Here is a 14,998-nt window from a genome sequence, read left to right on the forward strand (position 1 = left end):
CCCACACCTATCATATCACTTCTGAAGATGGATTTATGGATTACTTTTATGCTGCATTTATGTGCTTTTTGGAGCTTTAAAAATGTAATGGCAATTATGGAAGCGCATTCCCATCCCAATTCTCATTATTGTAATGCAGACAAAAAGTATTTAATGATAAACTGTAAAGCATTTATGGTAGTATTTGTCGTACTGCTTTCAATATACATATTATGATTTTTATTATGAACAAAATTGTACAAAAAGTAACCAAAAATACTATATTAGCCTACACACAGCAATACGGCAACAGGAGGTCAAAAGTTCTGCTGCTTGAAATCTGTCTGTGTTTACCAAAATTCGAAACACTGCCCAAAGTGGCCAAAGCTGGAAGTGTTGTTGAGGTGAAATGTCCACAGGGTGGCGCCAAACATGAATTGCATTCTTAGTTGCAATATTTTGCATATTTAAATAACTCTACCACCTAATCCAAACCCCAACCCTATCACCTAACCATTAGTGAAGTCAAAGTAAAACACATTTGTGAAAATGTAACTTCCGAATCAAGCTTTTCGTACACAATTTCTGCCTGGATTTCACGGGACTAGAACTGTGTCTAAGATGTTGCTCACGCAACACACTATCAGTAGTACCACAGGGAAACTCAGCTGAATGTGGTTGATTGCAGGTTAAAATTAACATTTGGAATCAACATGTCGATTTCCCATGTAATCATGTTGGCTTAATTATGTGACACATTAAAATAATATCACAAAGCTAAAATATTTGATAGTACAGCAAAAGCTTTATTTTCTGTACACAAATTATCATTTCTAATTATACATATTCCTTTTCATTTATGATTGAAATATGACTTGGACATGGATCAACCCAGACAGGTTTTCTCACTTATACTTTTTATAAAAGAGCACAGCTTATTCAAAACCCTACAGGTGTTTTTATTATTATTTTTTATGTATTGACAATTTGTTTACACTACATTTGCATCGTGAATTTTCAATCTGAATGGAAACAAAAAGCAGTAAAGCAAACATTCCACTGAAGCACTGTTCTTTCTTACATAATTCATGGCCTATGTATTTCCACCACCTGTTTAGTGAGCTTGTCCTTTCTTTCTTTCAAATGAACGCATTCTCTTGAACACCCTTTAATGCAATTGTTTACCTTTGGCTTCGCAGGCAACAGATGCCACAGGCAAAAATATATGTACCAGAAAAGGTAAAGTCCCTGGGCTTTAAATCAGGCATTGTTCCCTCTGTAAAACACGAGGCCTGCAGGAGACTGAAGGAGCATGTCTGGCAGATTTACAAGGGACCCAGAAGGCCGTTTAAAACGGGACATGTGTGGCCATACACTCTGGGTTTTAAGGAGTCCAGAGGTGGTTAAAATGACAAGGGCTCATCCATGTCAAGAAAGAGGTTGAGACACATAAAGGACAATATAAACACCCAGTGCAGATGGCCTCCGGAACTTTGTGTCCATTGAATACAGAGAGAATGAAGCTTTTATGAGCTCTGTCACTTCCTGGAAAGCAAACTGACCTTCAGTGAAATAAACTGGGAAAGTACATGGATGAAATATGGGCTAGAGTGCTTTGTAACAATGTTAAAATTAAAATAAAATCTCAAAAAAGACCTTGAATTAGTTTGATAAATAAAAAATTAGAAAACACTAAATACAAATGTAGCTGAGTTTCATGATAGGGTTAAGGCTCTGATACACTCATGTGAAGTTTTTCTTTGTTTTTCTTTGTTCTCTCAGTGCTAAAAATAAGGTCGAATCAGCTGAAGAATGGTGTACTGTTTGTAATAGTTCGGACAATGCCCACGTTGCTGAGGCCAGCATCAGGGCCGGACTGGGACATAATTTCATGCCTGGAGTCTCATACTCATCCAGGCCACCCAGTAAACCCACAACAAATTTTAAAACCACAGCTCATGTTGAGAAGAATTATTTTATAAAACACTTTACGCTAAGGTTGTATACGTTAACGCATGAACATGTAATATTCCAAATTAGGTTTAAAGACATAACAATTAATATTTTTCTTCTGCTGAACAAATGAAGATTTTAAGAATTTCTAAGCTCTTTTGGTCCATACAATGCAAGTGAATGGGTGCCAACGTTGAAGCTCCAAAAATCACATACAGTAGGTCAGCATTTAAGTAATCCATAAGACTCCAGTGGGTAAATCCATGTCTTCAGAAGCAATTTGATAGTTGTGAGTGAGAAACAGATCCATATTTTAGTAAATTTTTTCTATAAATTCTATTCCCTGCTCAGTCAACCTCCACTTTAACTTTTACATTATTCTTGTATTTTTGGTGATTCACATTCTTCATGCGTATGCCCTCTACTGGGCAGGGAGTAGAATTCCTTGCAAAAATTGACTTAAATGTTGATCTGTTTCTCACCCACACCCATCAAATCACTTCTGAAGATTTAACCACTGAAGTCTTATGGGGAGGTTTGTGAGGGTTTCATTTAAAATGTATTCCACTACAGATTACAGAATACATACTGTTAAATGTAATTTGTAATGTATTTCATTAGATTACTCAAGGCCAGTAACGTAATCTAAATACTTTAGATTATTTCTGCACTGCTAGATTTTTTCACTTGTTTTGACTATAAATGTGCAAGTACAGTAAGACAAAATACACATGTTAAAAATACATTCTATGAAAAAGCCTAAATATGTTGTGTTGCTTTTAAAACAAGATAAAGCAAATTTATAATTTGAACCATTTAGATATTTTTTATCAAAGAATAAGATTTAATTTCAAAGGTCTTACTAGAGAAAAAAAATATGATCTAACGTGGATTTTCTTGATAAAAATATACGATCATGCCTTGTAACAGGTGCATGTAAAATGGCTAGAAATAGCATTTTAGCTTAGCATAAAGCTAAATGTTCACATGACAATTTACACAAGGATTAATAATTTTTCTTTTGCTGCAAACTTACTTCAAACCTTCTTCTCTGTCTGCTCGAATGAATGTAACACATCATAAGAAAGTGTTTCACTGCTGTTCAAATGCACTTTGGATTGCATTATTTAAATGGATAAATATTTTCCAATTGAATAGACTATATTTATATTTATGCATTTGGCAGATGCTTTTATCCAAAGCGACTTACAGAGCCCTTATTATAGGGACAATCCCCCTGAAGCAACCTGGAGTTAAGTGCCTTGCTCAAGAACACAATGGTGGTGGTTGTGGGGATCAAACCAACAACCTTCTCCTTAACAGTTTAGTGCTTTAGACCACTACAACACCACCACTCCTAAATATTATATGGATATTTATAATATAACTGTATTCTGATTACCAACTATTTAAACTGTAACTGTAGTGGAATACAGTTACTAATATTTTGTATTTTAAATATGTAATCCTGTTACATGCATTCCGTTACACTCCAACCCTGCTTATGGGCTACTTTTATGCTGCCTTTGGCTTTTTTTGAGCATCAAAATGTTGGCACCCATTCACTTACATTGTATGGACCTACAGAGCTGTGATATTCTTATAAAAATCTTAATTTGTGTTCTGCAAAGAAAATAAAGAAAGTCATAGATATCTAGGATAGCATAAGTGTGAGTAAATGCTGAGAGAATTTTCATTTTTGGGTGAACTATCCCTTTAAACTGTATTAGTATGTGTAGAGATTAACATAAAACAAGATTAGACATTCTGTAAATCTATTGTTCATTTTTCATGTTGATTCATTGTGTAATGTTAATGGATACACAACCTTATTTAAACATGTTACCAATATATGAAAAGCAATAAAGCATCTTCCACTCACATCTGATTGACAGGTGAAATGCGCTCTCTCATTTCAGTTAATTTTGTGGTTATGTTTAGTCATTTCTGCAGACAGCATGCTACATACATTCGGATCAATGGCATTAAGTTAAAGAGGGTAAACTTTGTCATTCAACTGAACTGTGCACAAGCATTTAGACACTTACGTTAGCTTATGTTAGCTGAGATTTTCATGTACTGGCCGGCGTTTAGAGGACCATTTAAAAAATAAGATGCACGATGTCCTGTCAACAGAATATTTGTAAATCATTAACCAATGTGAGAAATGTTAGAAATGACTGCATGCCTAATTCTTTGAATACAATCTACACTAAATGGATATAAGAAGCTATTTTATCCACTTTTTGATGATTTGGTTCTATATATGAAACAGCCTAATGTGTTATTTGTCATGTTTACACTCTGCATTCAAGGCGCTAATGCTAATGCTAACATGCTAGACTTGGCCATAATATGCACTGGCTACCCTCTGTTATAGTACTGTATAGACGTTTGTCGACTAAAATTAAAATAATTACAGAATAAAATATAGCTTCATTACATGAAGCTAGCACAAGCACACTTTGTAATAATTTGACAAAATAATTTGTCTTGGGTGTGGAGATCTTTGGGTCACCAGGAAAGAATAACCTTTTTATAGTTGAGCGAACAGGTAATTCATCATGTGTTTAGTGTTTAAAAAAAGCACAGTTGGAGGGCAAACATTTCATGAAGAAAAAACTCTAGCAGCAATTTATGCACAAACTTTTGCAGCAACAAGTTCACAGTTTCCAGGATACACTGACAGATGACCAACCCCCTCAGAAAAATCACTCTTAAAACAACATTCCAGTCCCCAGGAACAATCGAAGATCCCTGACTAAAGAGGAAATAGTAGACAGAGACATGTATCAGCAAGTGTGAAAGCATGATATCAGTGTTTGTGTGTGAGTGAATGTGTACAGTGGCCTACTCGCTGATATGCTTAGTAAAGCATTTAACCTATAGGCTAATATGATTCCTGAGAGGGATTGTTTTGATGTTAAACATGTCAGATTATGATGCATGCAAAATATTGCTCAGCGAAACAAGAATACACTCACTGGTCACTTGTGCATTGTGCGTGAAAATCCCAGGAGGTCAGCAGTTACAGAAATAATCGAACCTACCCGTCTGGCACCAACAATCATGCCACGCTTCAAATCATTGAGATCACATTTTTCCCCATTCTGATGGTTGATGTGAACATTAACTGAAGTTCCTGACTGATATATGCATGATTTTATACATAACACTGCTACCACATGATTGGCTGATTAGATAATCAAATTATTAAATTGACTATATTTTCTGTAACATCTGGCCATACGTGCACAGCAAACACAATTTAAACACTGCATTGAAAGTACTTCATACAATCCAGGAACAGAGACCAGAAAACACACAGGTCATTTCGAAAACAATGTATTTTGGCTCTATTTCAATGTATTAAGCCCTCATCCAACTGTCCATAATTCTAGACACTCTTCTTTAAAAACACATGTTCTTTAGTAAAAATTATCAAGACCCTTGCATAATTTATACTGTTTCACATACTATTAAAAAAAACATAGGCAGTATAAGTGTACACTGCACAGTATGCAATGAGAAAGCAGTACGCTAATATTCCATTGAGTACACAGCATACGAGATAAGGACTTCTCGTTGAAGATGTTCAAATTAGTGTGATGACTAAAGAGGGACATCTAGTGGCTGAATGTTGCATACAACACTTATATGGACACTTAGTTACACTTTACACAACACTTGTAGGCACAACCCTTGCTCAAGGGGACAATGATGGAATTTGCTCCTTTCATAATAATATTTATCTTCTTTTATGCATTTTAAATATGTTTTTCACTTTACTAAATAATAAAATGTTGTTTGAATAATATAAATTTATTCTCTGAAAATATTTCAGTTATTGAAAGGGGAAAAAATGTAGTTGTTTCAACTGAGCTGTGGTTGGGGAGAGTCCATAGGCTCTTGCACCCGAATTTTTCATTATGAAGGCCCAGGTAAGGTATGGGGGCTTTTTTGGAGCGAAAATAGTTGTTGTTGGTAAGTAAAGGGATAGCTCACCCAAAATCAAAAGTCTCTCATCATTTACTCACCCTCATGCCATCCAAGATGTGTACTACTTTTTTTCTTATGCTGAACACAATAAAGATTTCTGTAGAATATTTAAACTCTGTAGGTCCATACAATGCAAGTGAACGGTGATCAGTAATGTGAAGGTCCAAAAAGCACATAAAGGCAGCATAAAAGTAATCCATAAAACAGTGATTTAATCCATGTCTTCTGAAGAGATATGATGTGTGGGTGTGGGTGAGAAATAGTTCAATATTTAAGTCAATCTACACTTTCACGTGCATCATTCTTTGTGTATATCGCCACCTACTGGGCAGGGAGGAGAATTTATAGTAAAAAAAAAAGACTTAAATATTGATCTGTTTCTCACTCACAACTATCATATAGGTTCTGAAGATATATATATTTAACCCCTGGATTCGGATGAATTGCTTTTATGCTGCCTTTATGTGCTTTTATGTGCATAACATTTTTGGTACCATTCACTTACATTGTGAGGACCAACAGAGCTGGAATATTCTTTTAATAAAATACCCTTTGTTTGTGTTCAGCAGAAGAAAAAAGTAATACACATCTGGGATGGCATAATGGTGAATAAATGATGAGAGGATTTTCAATTTGTGTGAATCCCTTTAATAAGGGTTGTAGTTATGTTTACAGTTATGTTTAGTGTTACGCCTGCTGCTTTGTGTTAAATTATTATGCTTTATTTGATAAATAGGAGATTAGTGTTCCTTCAAACTAAGCTAAACCTAGTTCTGAATGGATTAATATACTTAAATTGAATATGTGGACAGTATGGAAGAGTAGATACTATAGATCTTATAATATATGAAAAATGGAAGTGAGATGAACACCATTCATGTTAAACTAAAGATCAGCCTTGGTAGTCAATGCACTTAAATTGCACTAAGATTCATAAATGTAGATAAATCAATTTCGTACAAACACATACCTTAAAACAATATTGGGAAATTCAAACAGCCATTTTCAGTGCAGAGTGCACCCCTGATTAAAGACTGCGTTACAAACTTTTCAGAAATGTATGATCTGTGGTTGGCATGGAAGTCTTGAGCCACTAGAGGACACTATTGCTTATGTAAAAAATTGATGACTTGGGCCTTGATTAGAATAATTAAAGTGGTAAGTGAGTCTAAGTGCTTGAAAATGTTTAGATCTGCTCAAAGGATTATGATGTATAACCCTATAAGCAATAGTACTTTTATTTTTAATTTTTAAACGGCTAATTTACTTCAAGAAGGACATGATATTAATATGGAGTATGATAATAAATAAATAAAAAACAAAGTATTACCATAGTACCCTGTCCAAATAATATGAAAATACAATGGTACTTTTAAAATATAATGTATGTATATATTAACTGCACATTTGTATTGCCAACACCTTTTGCAAAAAAGCTGCATGCAGTGTCCTAAACAAATGAACAAGGTTTAAGAAAACAACATTAAATAATTTATATATAATAATTAAAAACAATTTAGATAACGATCAAATAGGAATCTTAAATAAGTAGTACAACAAGAAATAGCAACAGTAATAAGAGGCAAGCAAGATTATTCTCTCACTCCCATGCCGGGAATTCATTAAGAATCCGATTATGCCGAAGGTTTGTGTGTTAATATTCATAAGCCAACCTTCACCTTTGGACGGCTTCCCATAAAGTCAGCGTGACCTAATCAATATTAACAAGCCAATGCTTCGCCATAGGAGGGTAATCATGCAACGTCAGCCTGACCTCATTAATATTGATGAACTCTTCGACTATCGGATGATTTCTTGTGGGCGGTGCCTGTGGAAGGAAGAGATGACAGAAACCAACGGCACCGGCACATGAGCCGCTCCTCTCTTCTCTGCGCACACCAAAACCGGGCTGGACCATCAGGGCATGTTCTGATAAAACATTTGAATCCCCACAAATACTTGAAATCAAAATTAATACTTATATAGTAGGAAAGGTTCATGTCGGGCATTAATAGGCAAATAAACCATATAATGGAGACGGAGATCCTCGTGCCGATCGGGTCGCCGACGATCAGAAAATTCCCGATATTCGTGGATGAACATAATGTGATGGAAGGTGCGATGAAGCTGATTAAAGAGCTGAGACCGGGTTGGGAACCGAACCTGGTCCAGACAAAGGTAGGTGTGACTGTCTTTAGCTTGAGCTAATCCACTCCCGGCGTGTTTAGGGCCTTTAAACGTGAAATTGTTACGTTATTTTGTTTATTTCAGTCTCGCAAATATTGCTTAATTTTGCGTAGATTTCATTGAACGTTTATTGCTTTATGATGTCAGTTAGCGGAATTATGACGGCATGAGTGACGTTTGAAACTAGCCTTGCTAACTTAACCAGATGTTGGCGAGTTTACCCTGTTAGTTGCACATAATTGTATTCCCTTGTGCGCTAAAACAGTTGAAAGAAGTTATTTTATTATTTTAAAAGTATGGAGAAGTAACATAGTGGTTGAAATTAGCAAGTTGAGAAAGATTTTTAATTATTTGAAGCGACTCCTGTCTCCTGTACGTCACTGGCCAGCTGACAATGATATCATAGCAATGTAGAGTATAAATGAAATATGTAAACCTGTTTAGTGTAGTATTGTATGATTGATTTAAAAAATGTCAATAATGTGTTAAGGGTGTTTTCTGAATTTGACTTTTTATAGAGCTAAAGTTGTAGGTAGGAGCTAATAATTTGTCACGGATCAAAAAAGAAATCTTGATATATTATATTTATAAAACTGATAGTTCAGGTACTGGATGCTGATTGGTCAACAGCTGTGCTTTATTCATGATAAAGCACAACTCTGACCTCTTCACAAAACTTATTTTGTATCACTCCGCAGCGCCCATAGCTGACAGCTATTCTTGTTGCCTAGCAACGTTCTGTTTACTCTTTACTGCCAGGACAATATTTTCTGGCAGAAGGATGACATTGAATGATTTGACTTACAAAATATACCATTATTTTAATGGACATTTGTGTCCTTAATATTTTATTATTTGGTGACTGTTTTATTAAAACAATAAGGCACTCCAGGCTGTGCCATATTGTGAATATAGTCATGACTGCCACGACTATATTCACTCTATAGTGCTGCCTCTCATGCTTTATTGCTTAAATAATGACAGAAAATATGTACTTTTAATATAAATATAGCCAATATTTAAATAAATATTAAAGTACCTTGCCCATAACACCAATTACAATATTATGCATCTTTAATATGTAATGTAAAGATGTAATTTTATAAACAATTAAAAAAATGTCAGGGTGTTAAAAGAGTTTAGGTTATGATGATGTGTTATAAGGGCATCTTCTGTACTTCTCTATTATAGTACCAACACAGTTGTGTTTGCATATCCCAGTTCAACCACATGTTGACACTTCAATGAATATATGTAAGTATGAAGAAATGAGTTTGCTAAGAGAGGTGCATATTTGCCATCATACTTGTCTAGTATTTGAATACATATATACATACACCTGATTTTAAAAAAGCCACATTTATTTTGCCGCATAGGTGGTGCCATTGCATTTAGCGAATGATTGTTTATCTCTTAATGGGTTAGTTCACCCAAAAATGAAAATTCTCGCATCATTTACTCACCCTCATTCCATCCAAGATGTGTACAACTTTCTTTCTTCTGCAGAACACAAATGAAGGTTTTTAGAAGAATATCTCAGCTTTTTAGGTCCATACAATGCAGTGAAAAAAAGCACATAAAGGCATCCTAAAAGTAATCAATAAGACTCCAGTTGTTTATTCGATGTCCTCTGAAGCAAACCAATCAGTTTTGGGTGAGAACAGACCAAAATATAACTGTTTTTTCACCGTACATCTTGCCATTGGAGTCTCTAGGAACAATCATGATTTCAAGCTTTATTACACTTCCTAGTGCTTGAAGCATACGCAAAGCGCTAGATGGCACTAAGAAGTGTAATCAAGTTTGAAATCACGATCGCCAAGGAGACTGCTGATGTCAAGATTTAGAGTGAAAAAAAGAGTTACATTATACTCTGTTCTCACCCAAAGCCAATTAGACCACTTCGGAAGACATGGAGTTAACCACTGGAGTCTTATATATTACCTTTATGCTGCCTTTATGTGCTTTTTGATCCTTCAAAATTTTGAACACCATTCACTTGCATTGTATGGACCTGCTGAGCTGAGATATTCTTCTAAAAATCTTTGTTTGTGTTCTGCAGAAGTAAGTTATGCACATCTGTGATGGCCTGAGGGTGAGTAAATAATTATAGTATTTGAATATTTGGGTGAGCTATTCCGTTAATATATACATTTTGGTTGAAAATGCTGAATACACTGTCTCATATAAGCATTTGGACAATAAGCCACACTTATATTTGTATGGATTCCATTGCTTTTTGATAACAAAATATCAAACCACGAGGCATTTATTTTAAAGAAAGATAGCACATACGAGTCATCTATAGTATTCATAAACTTTTAAGTGTAGCTTAATTGACCAAATATTTTTGGGGTTACTGTATGCACATAATTAAAGCAGTGCCTGTGTTACTATGCACTGGCTCAATATGCACACATTTTCCTTGTTTTGTCCTTGGCACAGTTCAGTTGTTACTTATTGCCTGTGAATAAGATAATTTTGTGTGTTATCTCTGAAATAGAGCAGCTGTCTTCTGGCGTTCTGGCTTGAAACTATTTTATTTTATTAGATTTACAAATTCTCAAACTATGTTTGATAACATAATAAGCACAGATTAATTTCTTGATGACTTTATCGGAAAAAGAATGATCTTTTATCACTCATTCATTATATATTTTATCAGGGGTTCAAATTCCTAACTTAATAGTTAGCCTTATAATAGTTGGATAGCAAGCCTTCCTCACTGCGGCCCATGAGATAATTTGTCCTGATGTAGCTACCTGGTCAGTCAAGTTGAGTCACAAGCACTGGCTTGAAGTACACTGGGATGACGTCCCTGCCCTCCGCCACGCAAGCTGCATACAGTGCAAATTTCGAAAAATTATTATTTAACCTATTATCACCTCACATGTTCCATTGCTTATATCTGCCTCTGTGTTATCAGGTGTATGCCTAGGCATGAAGGTTACTAAAGAACACTGTTTTTTTATTGTTATTTTATATATTATAGCAGAGACATTGTGTCCTATTTAGGCTGGGTATCAATGCCTTTTTCACGCACCGATAATCTGAAGATTTTCCCGATTGATTATCGCTATTTATGAGGATTTATTCAGATATAAATAGGGCTGCTCGTTGCACAAAAGTCTTTGTCTTTTCAAACATATTTCTCAACATGGCTTTGGGAAAGTGTGAATGGCAGTGTAAATAAAAGGGGGTCACACACTGGCGGATGACATGACACGTTCTAAAATTCTAAACAATTACTTTCTAATAAGGTACGAACAAGCTCAACGTAAAAATGTGCCACATTGCGAAACTCGCATAGTTTTCCACCCAAATCGTTATTTAATTAATTATAATTTTTGTGTTTTGACAGCTTGAATGAAAGAATCGTTCAGTGCTACATACAGGGAAATTGCACAATAAATGTTTGCACTGTTTCACCAGTTTCATACACTAACCTGCAAACTCATCAATATCAATTTGTTAATTCTTGAAGAAGTACAAAAATCTTTGTAACTGTGGACTGCCATCTGCTGCGGCACATCCTGTGTGTGTTTGATCACGATCGCAACCGGCCAGCGATTCTCGTTCGATTCCAATTTCTAAATTTAAATGTCCAAAAGCATTTAAGCAATTTATGGGGATAATTTGCCTAAAGCTGAAGTATGTTTCTTTTTCAGTGTTAAGATACTCTCTTCTATCCCAGCTTAATATGCAGAGACAACTTTTAGTAAGCCATTCATAAGTCTTGTTTTTTCCAGAAAACTGTAAACACTGTCTCTGTGTCACTATACAAATTACTGTGTTTGATTTGAATGACCCACTGAGACCCGCCCCAACAACGGAGTTGGGGCGTATTCCAAAATCTGTTTTGAAAACATTGTTTATTTTTGCAGTTCCATTCAGTGGCACTAGTGTCGCAGAAATTACATAATACAGCTTTAATTGTCATTAATATAATGTCTCCATACAAAAAATCTTAATGAGCCTGAAAAAGGATTAGGATTCATTTTCTTTCTGCAAATAAAGTTGTTGGGGGGTTTTTTCTTACGATTTTGGGGTGAGATATGACTTTGACATGTTTTCTTGAGATTCACACCCATACTGTTGAATCACAACATGAATGCGACCTTAAAATATATCCGGATGAATGAACTAAATCCTGTTCTACCTTCACACGAGTGTTTACAGATAGCCTGCATAGTTTTCTTCAATGAAAAACATGCATTGTCCCCAAACGTATTGTCCATAGCTGCTTTGGTACAATCATTTGAATGAAGCCAAAATACTCCAAATAAAGCTTCTGTTTGCACGTGGCATACTGATGCCATTCATGTGACATAAAAACACAACCAAGGCTCATTTGTAAACATTTACAATTCAGGCCATTTATAAAATCTCAAAATAATCAATCATAATAGGTTGTGTGTTTTAGAAAACAAACTTTTTACACCTACCATTAAATCCACAGTCTTTGCTGATTAAGAAAGTTGTACCTTCCCCTGGTGGAGTTCTAAAATATTCTAACAGCCTTGGCAATGGATTATACAATTCTGTTTTTATTAATTTATTTTTTGAATTTTGAGTAAATATTGTGTAAAAACAATCTTTTTGAATTTCAGCATATGTATATATATATATGTAAATCCCATTTGATATAATTAAATTCTATTAGCCTGGGCTATATTGCATATATATTTGCATTTAAATTGCCATCGGCCCCCCCCATTCTGTAGTTATCAGTATTGGCGCTTCATGGCCAATGGAAATTTATCAGCCCACCACTAATGGAGATTAAAGTGGAGATTATTTGCCGTCAGCAGTTATGGCTCAATCCATGTTACTGTTTGTATCATATAACAGGTCTAAACTTTAGGTGTTTAACCGGTTGACTGATGTGAACCTGTATATCCCAAATGCATCATATATTATTGGTTTCCACAAGTTACTGGCACTATTTACAGTATGATCACAATTTTCTGTGTGAATCTATCAAAATAAACACAAAATAGTCTTGTAAATTCATAAACAACACCTGGTCAGCGTTTAATTAATCCTCTTCATGTCCATCGGCTTGGTGCTGTTTGTATGTTAACCATCTCAGGAATCTGAGAAATGCGTTGGTGGGCGGTGAGGCCATTGTAATGAATTGGGGAATACGTTGCCCCAAAGACAAAGCATATTTTAACATCTAGCCAATTTATGGCATTAAACTGACAACAAATAATGTAACACAAATTACAGGTTAATCTATTAAAGGCTGCTATAAAAAACAAATGTTGAGCAAACTTAAAAAAATCGAGCCAACATGATGAGGAAAGAAATACATTAATAATTGTCTTCCGTTACGTTGCTTTATTTAGTCAATGTGAATTTGTTTGTTCACTAAAGGCAAAAATCCTTGTTGAGAGAACTACGAATTTCTTGTTCAACCAATTAAACATTTTCAATACGAGAACTTTCGTTTTGTCATCATTTAAATTTTCACCATATACTTTTACATGAAGTTAATTACAATCTTTGCCTCTGAAAAGAGGTATGTACAATTGTTTGACATAAACACACAAAAGACCTCAATCCTTAACCCACAAACCTCAATAACAGTGACAATCAATAAACCTCATTAAGTTAAAAGATGAGCTTTTAACATCACCACACAACAATTAATTAACAGTGGCAACAAAAAAACGACAATAACGGCATAAAGTCAGCATACAGCAAACGAATAAGCCTATAACACTTACCACATACACTCGCGACCAGTTTATTAGGAACACCTTTACAACTACTTATTAATGCGGTTATCTAATCAGTCAATCGTGTGGCAGCAGCGCAAGGCATAAATCATATATCATGCAGATACAGGTCAGGACCTTCAGTGAATGTTCACATCAACCATCAGAAAGGATTTTTCATTTTGACCAAGGCATGATTGTTGTGCCAGATGGGCTGGTTTGATTATTTCTGTAACTGCTGATCAGTCTCTAGAGTTTACTCAGAATGGTGCCAAAAACAAAAAACTTCCAGTGAGCGGCAGTTTTGCGGATGGAAACGCCTTGTTAATGAGAGAGGTCAACGGAGAATAGCCAGAATGGTTCGAGAAAGGCTATGGTAACTCAGATAACCCCTCTGTACAATTGTATTGAGCAGAATAGCATCTTAGAATGCACAACTAGTCGAACCTTAAAGCGAATGGGCTACAACAGTAGATGACCACATTGGGTTCCACTTCTGTCAGCCAAGAACAAAAATCTGAGGCTGCAGTGGTCACAAGCTCACCAAAACTGGACTGTTAAATATTGGAAAAACATAGCAGAATTTGAGATTCATCAGACCAGGCTATGTTTTTCCAATCTTTAACTGTCCAGTTTTGGTGAGCCCGATGTGGTCATCTACTGTTGTAGCCCATTCGCTTTAAGGTTCGACTAGTTGTGCATTCTAAGATGCTATTCTGCTCAATACAATTGTACAGAGTGGTTATCTGAGTTACCATAGCGTTTCTGTCAGCTCAAACCATTCTGTCCATTATTTGATGTTCGCTGTTGTTAACAAGACATTTCTGACAACAGTGCCACTCACTGTTTTTTGTTTTTGGCACCTAGGCTGTTGTGCGTTAAAATATTCAGCAGATCATCAGTTACAAAAATACTCAAACCAGCCCGTCTGGCACTAACAATCATAACATGGTCGAATTCACTGAGATCACATTTTCTGATGGTTGATGTGAACATTAACTGAAGGTCCTGACCCATGTTATGCATGATTTTATGCATTGCATTGCTGCCACATGATTGGCTGATTAGATAATCCCATGAATAAGTAGGTATACTGGTGCTGCTAATAAAGTGGTCAGTGAGTATTTTATTAATGTTGCAATTCATGCTGGGTACTT

The 14,998-nt window shown here is 35.4% G+C and overlaps 1 protein-coding gene across 1 annotated transcript in view; it reads left to right on the forward strand.

Moving 5' to 3' along the window:
* Positions 1–7,784: 7,784 nt before the first annotated feature.
* The window catches only part of LOC127625727 (ethanolamine kinase 1-like), a 31,626-nt gene continuing 24,412 nt past the window's right edge, over positions 7,785–14,998 (forward strand). The window contains exon 1 of the mRNA XM_052101091.1: positions 7,785–8,109. Within this exon, the coding sequence (XP_051957051.1) occupies positions 7,930–8,109 (180 nt within the window). The 5' untranslated portion in view covers positions 7,785–7,929. The remainder of the gene's footprint in view (positions 8,110–14,998) is intronic.

Source organism: Xyrauchen texanus, chromosome 32, assembly GCF_025860055.1.
Source record: "Xyrauchen texanus isolate HMW12.3.18 chromosome 32, RBS_HiC_50CHRs, whole genome shotgun sequence".
Classification (NCBI taxonomy): domain Eukaryota; kingdom Metazoa; phylum Chordata; class Actinopteri; order Cypriniformes; family Catostomidae; genus Xyrauchen; species Xyrauchen texanus.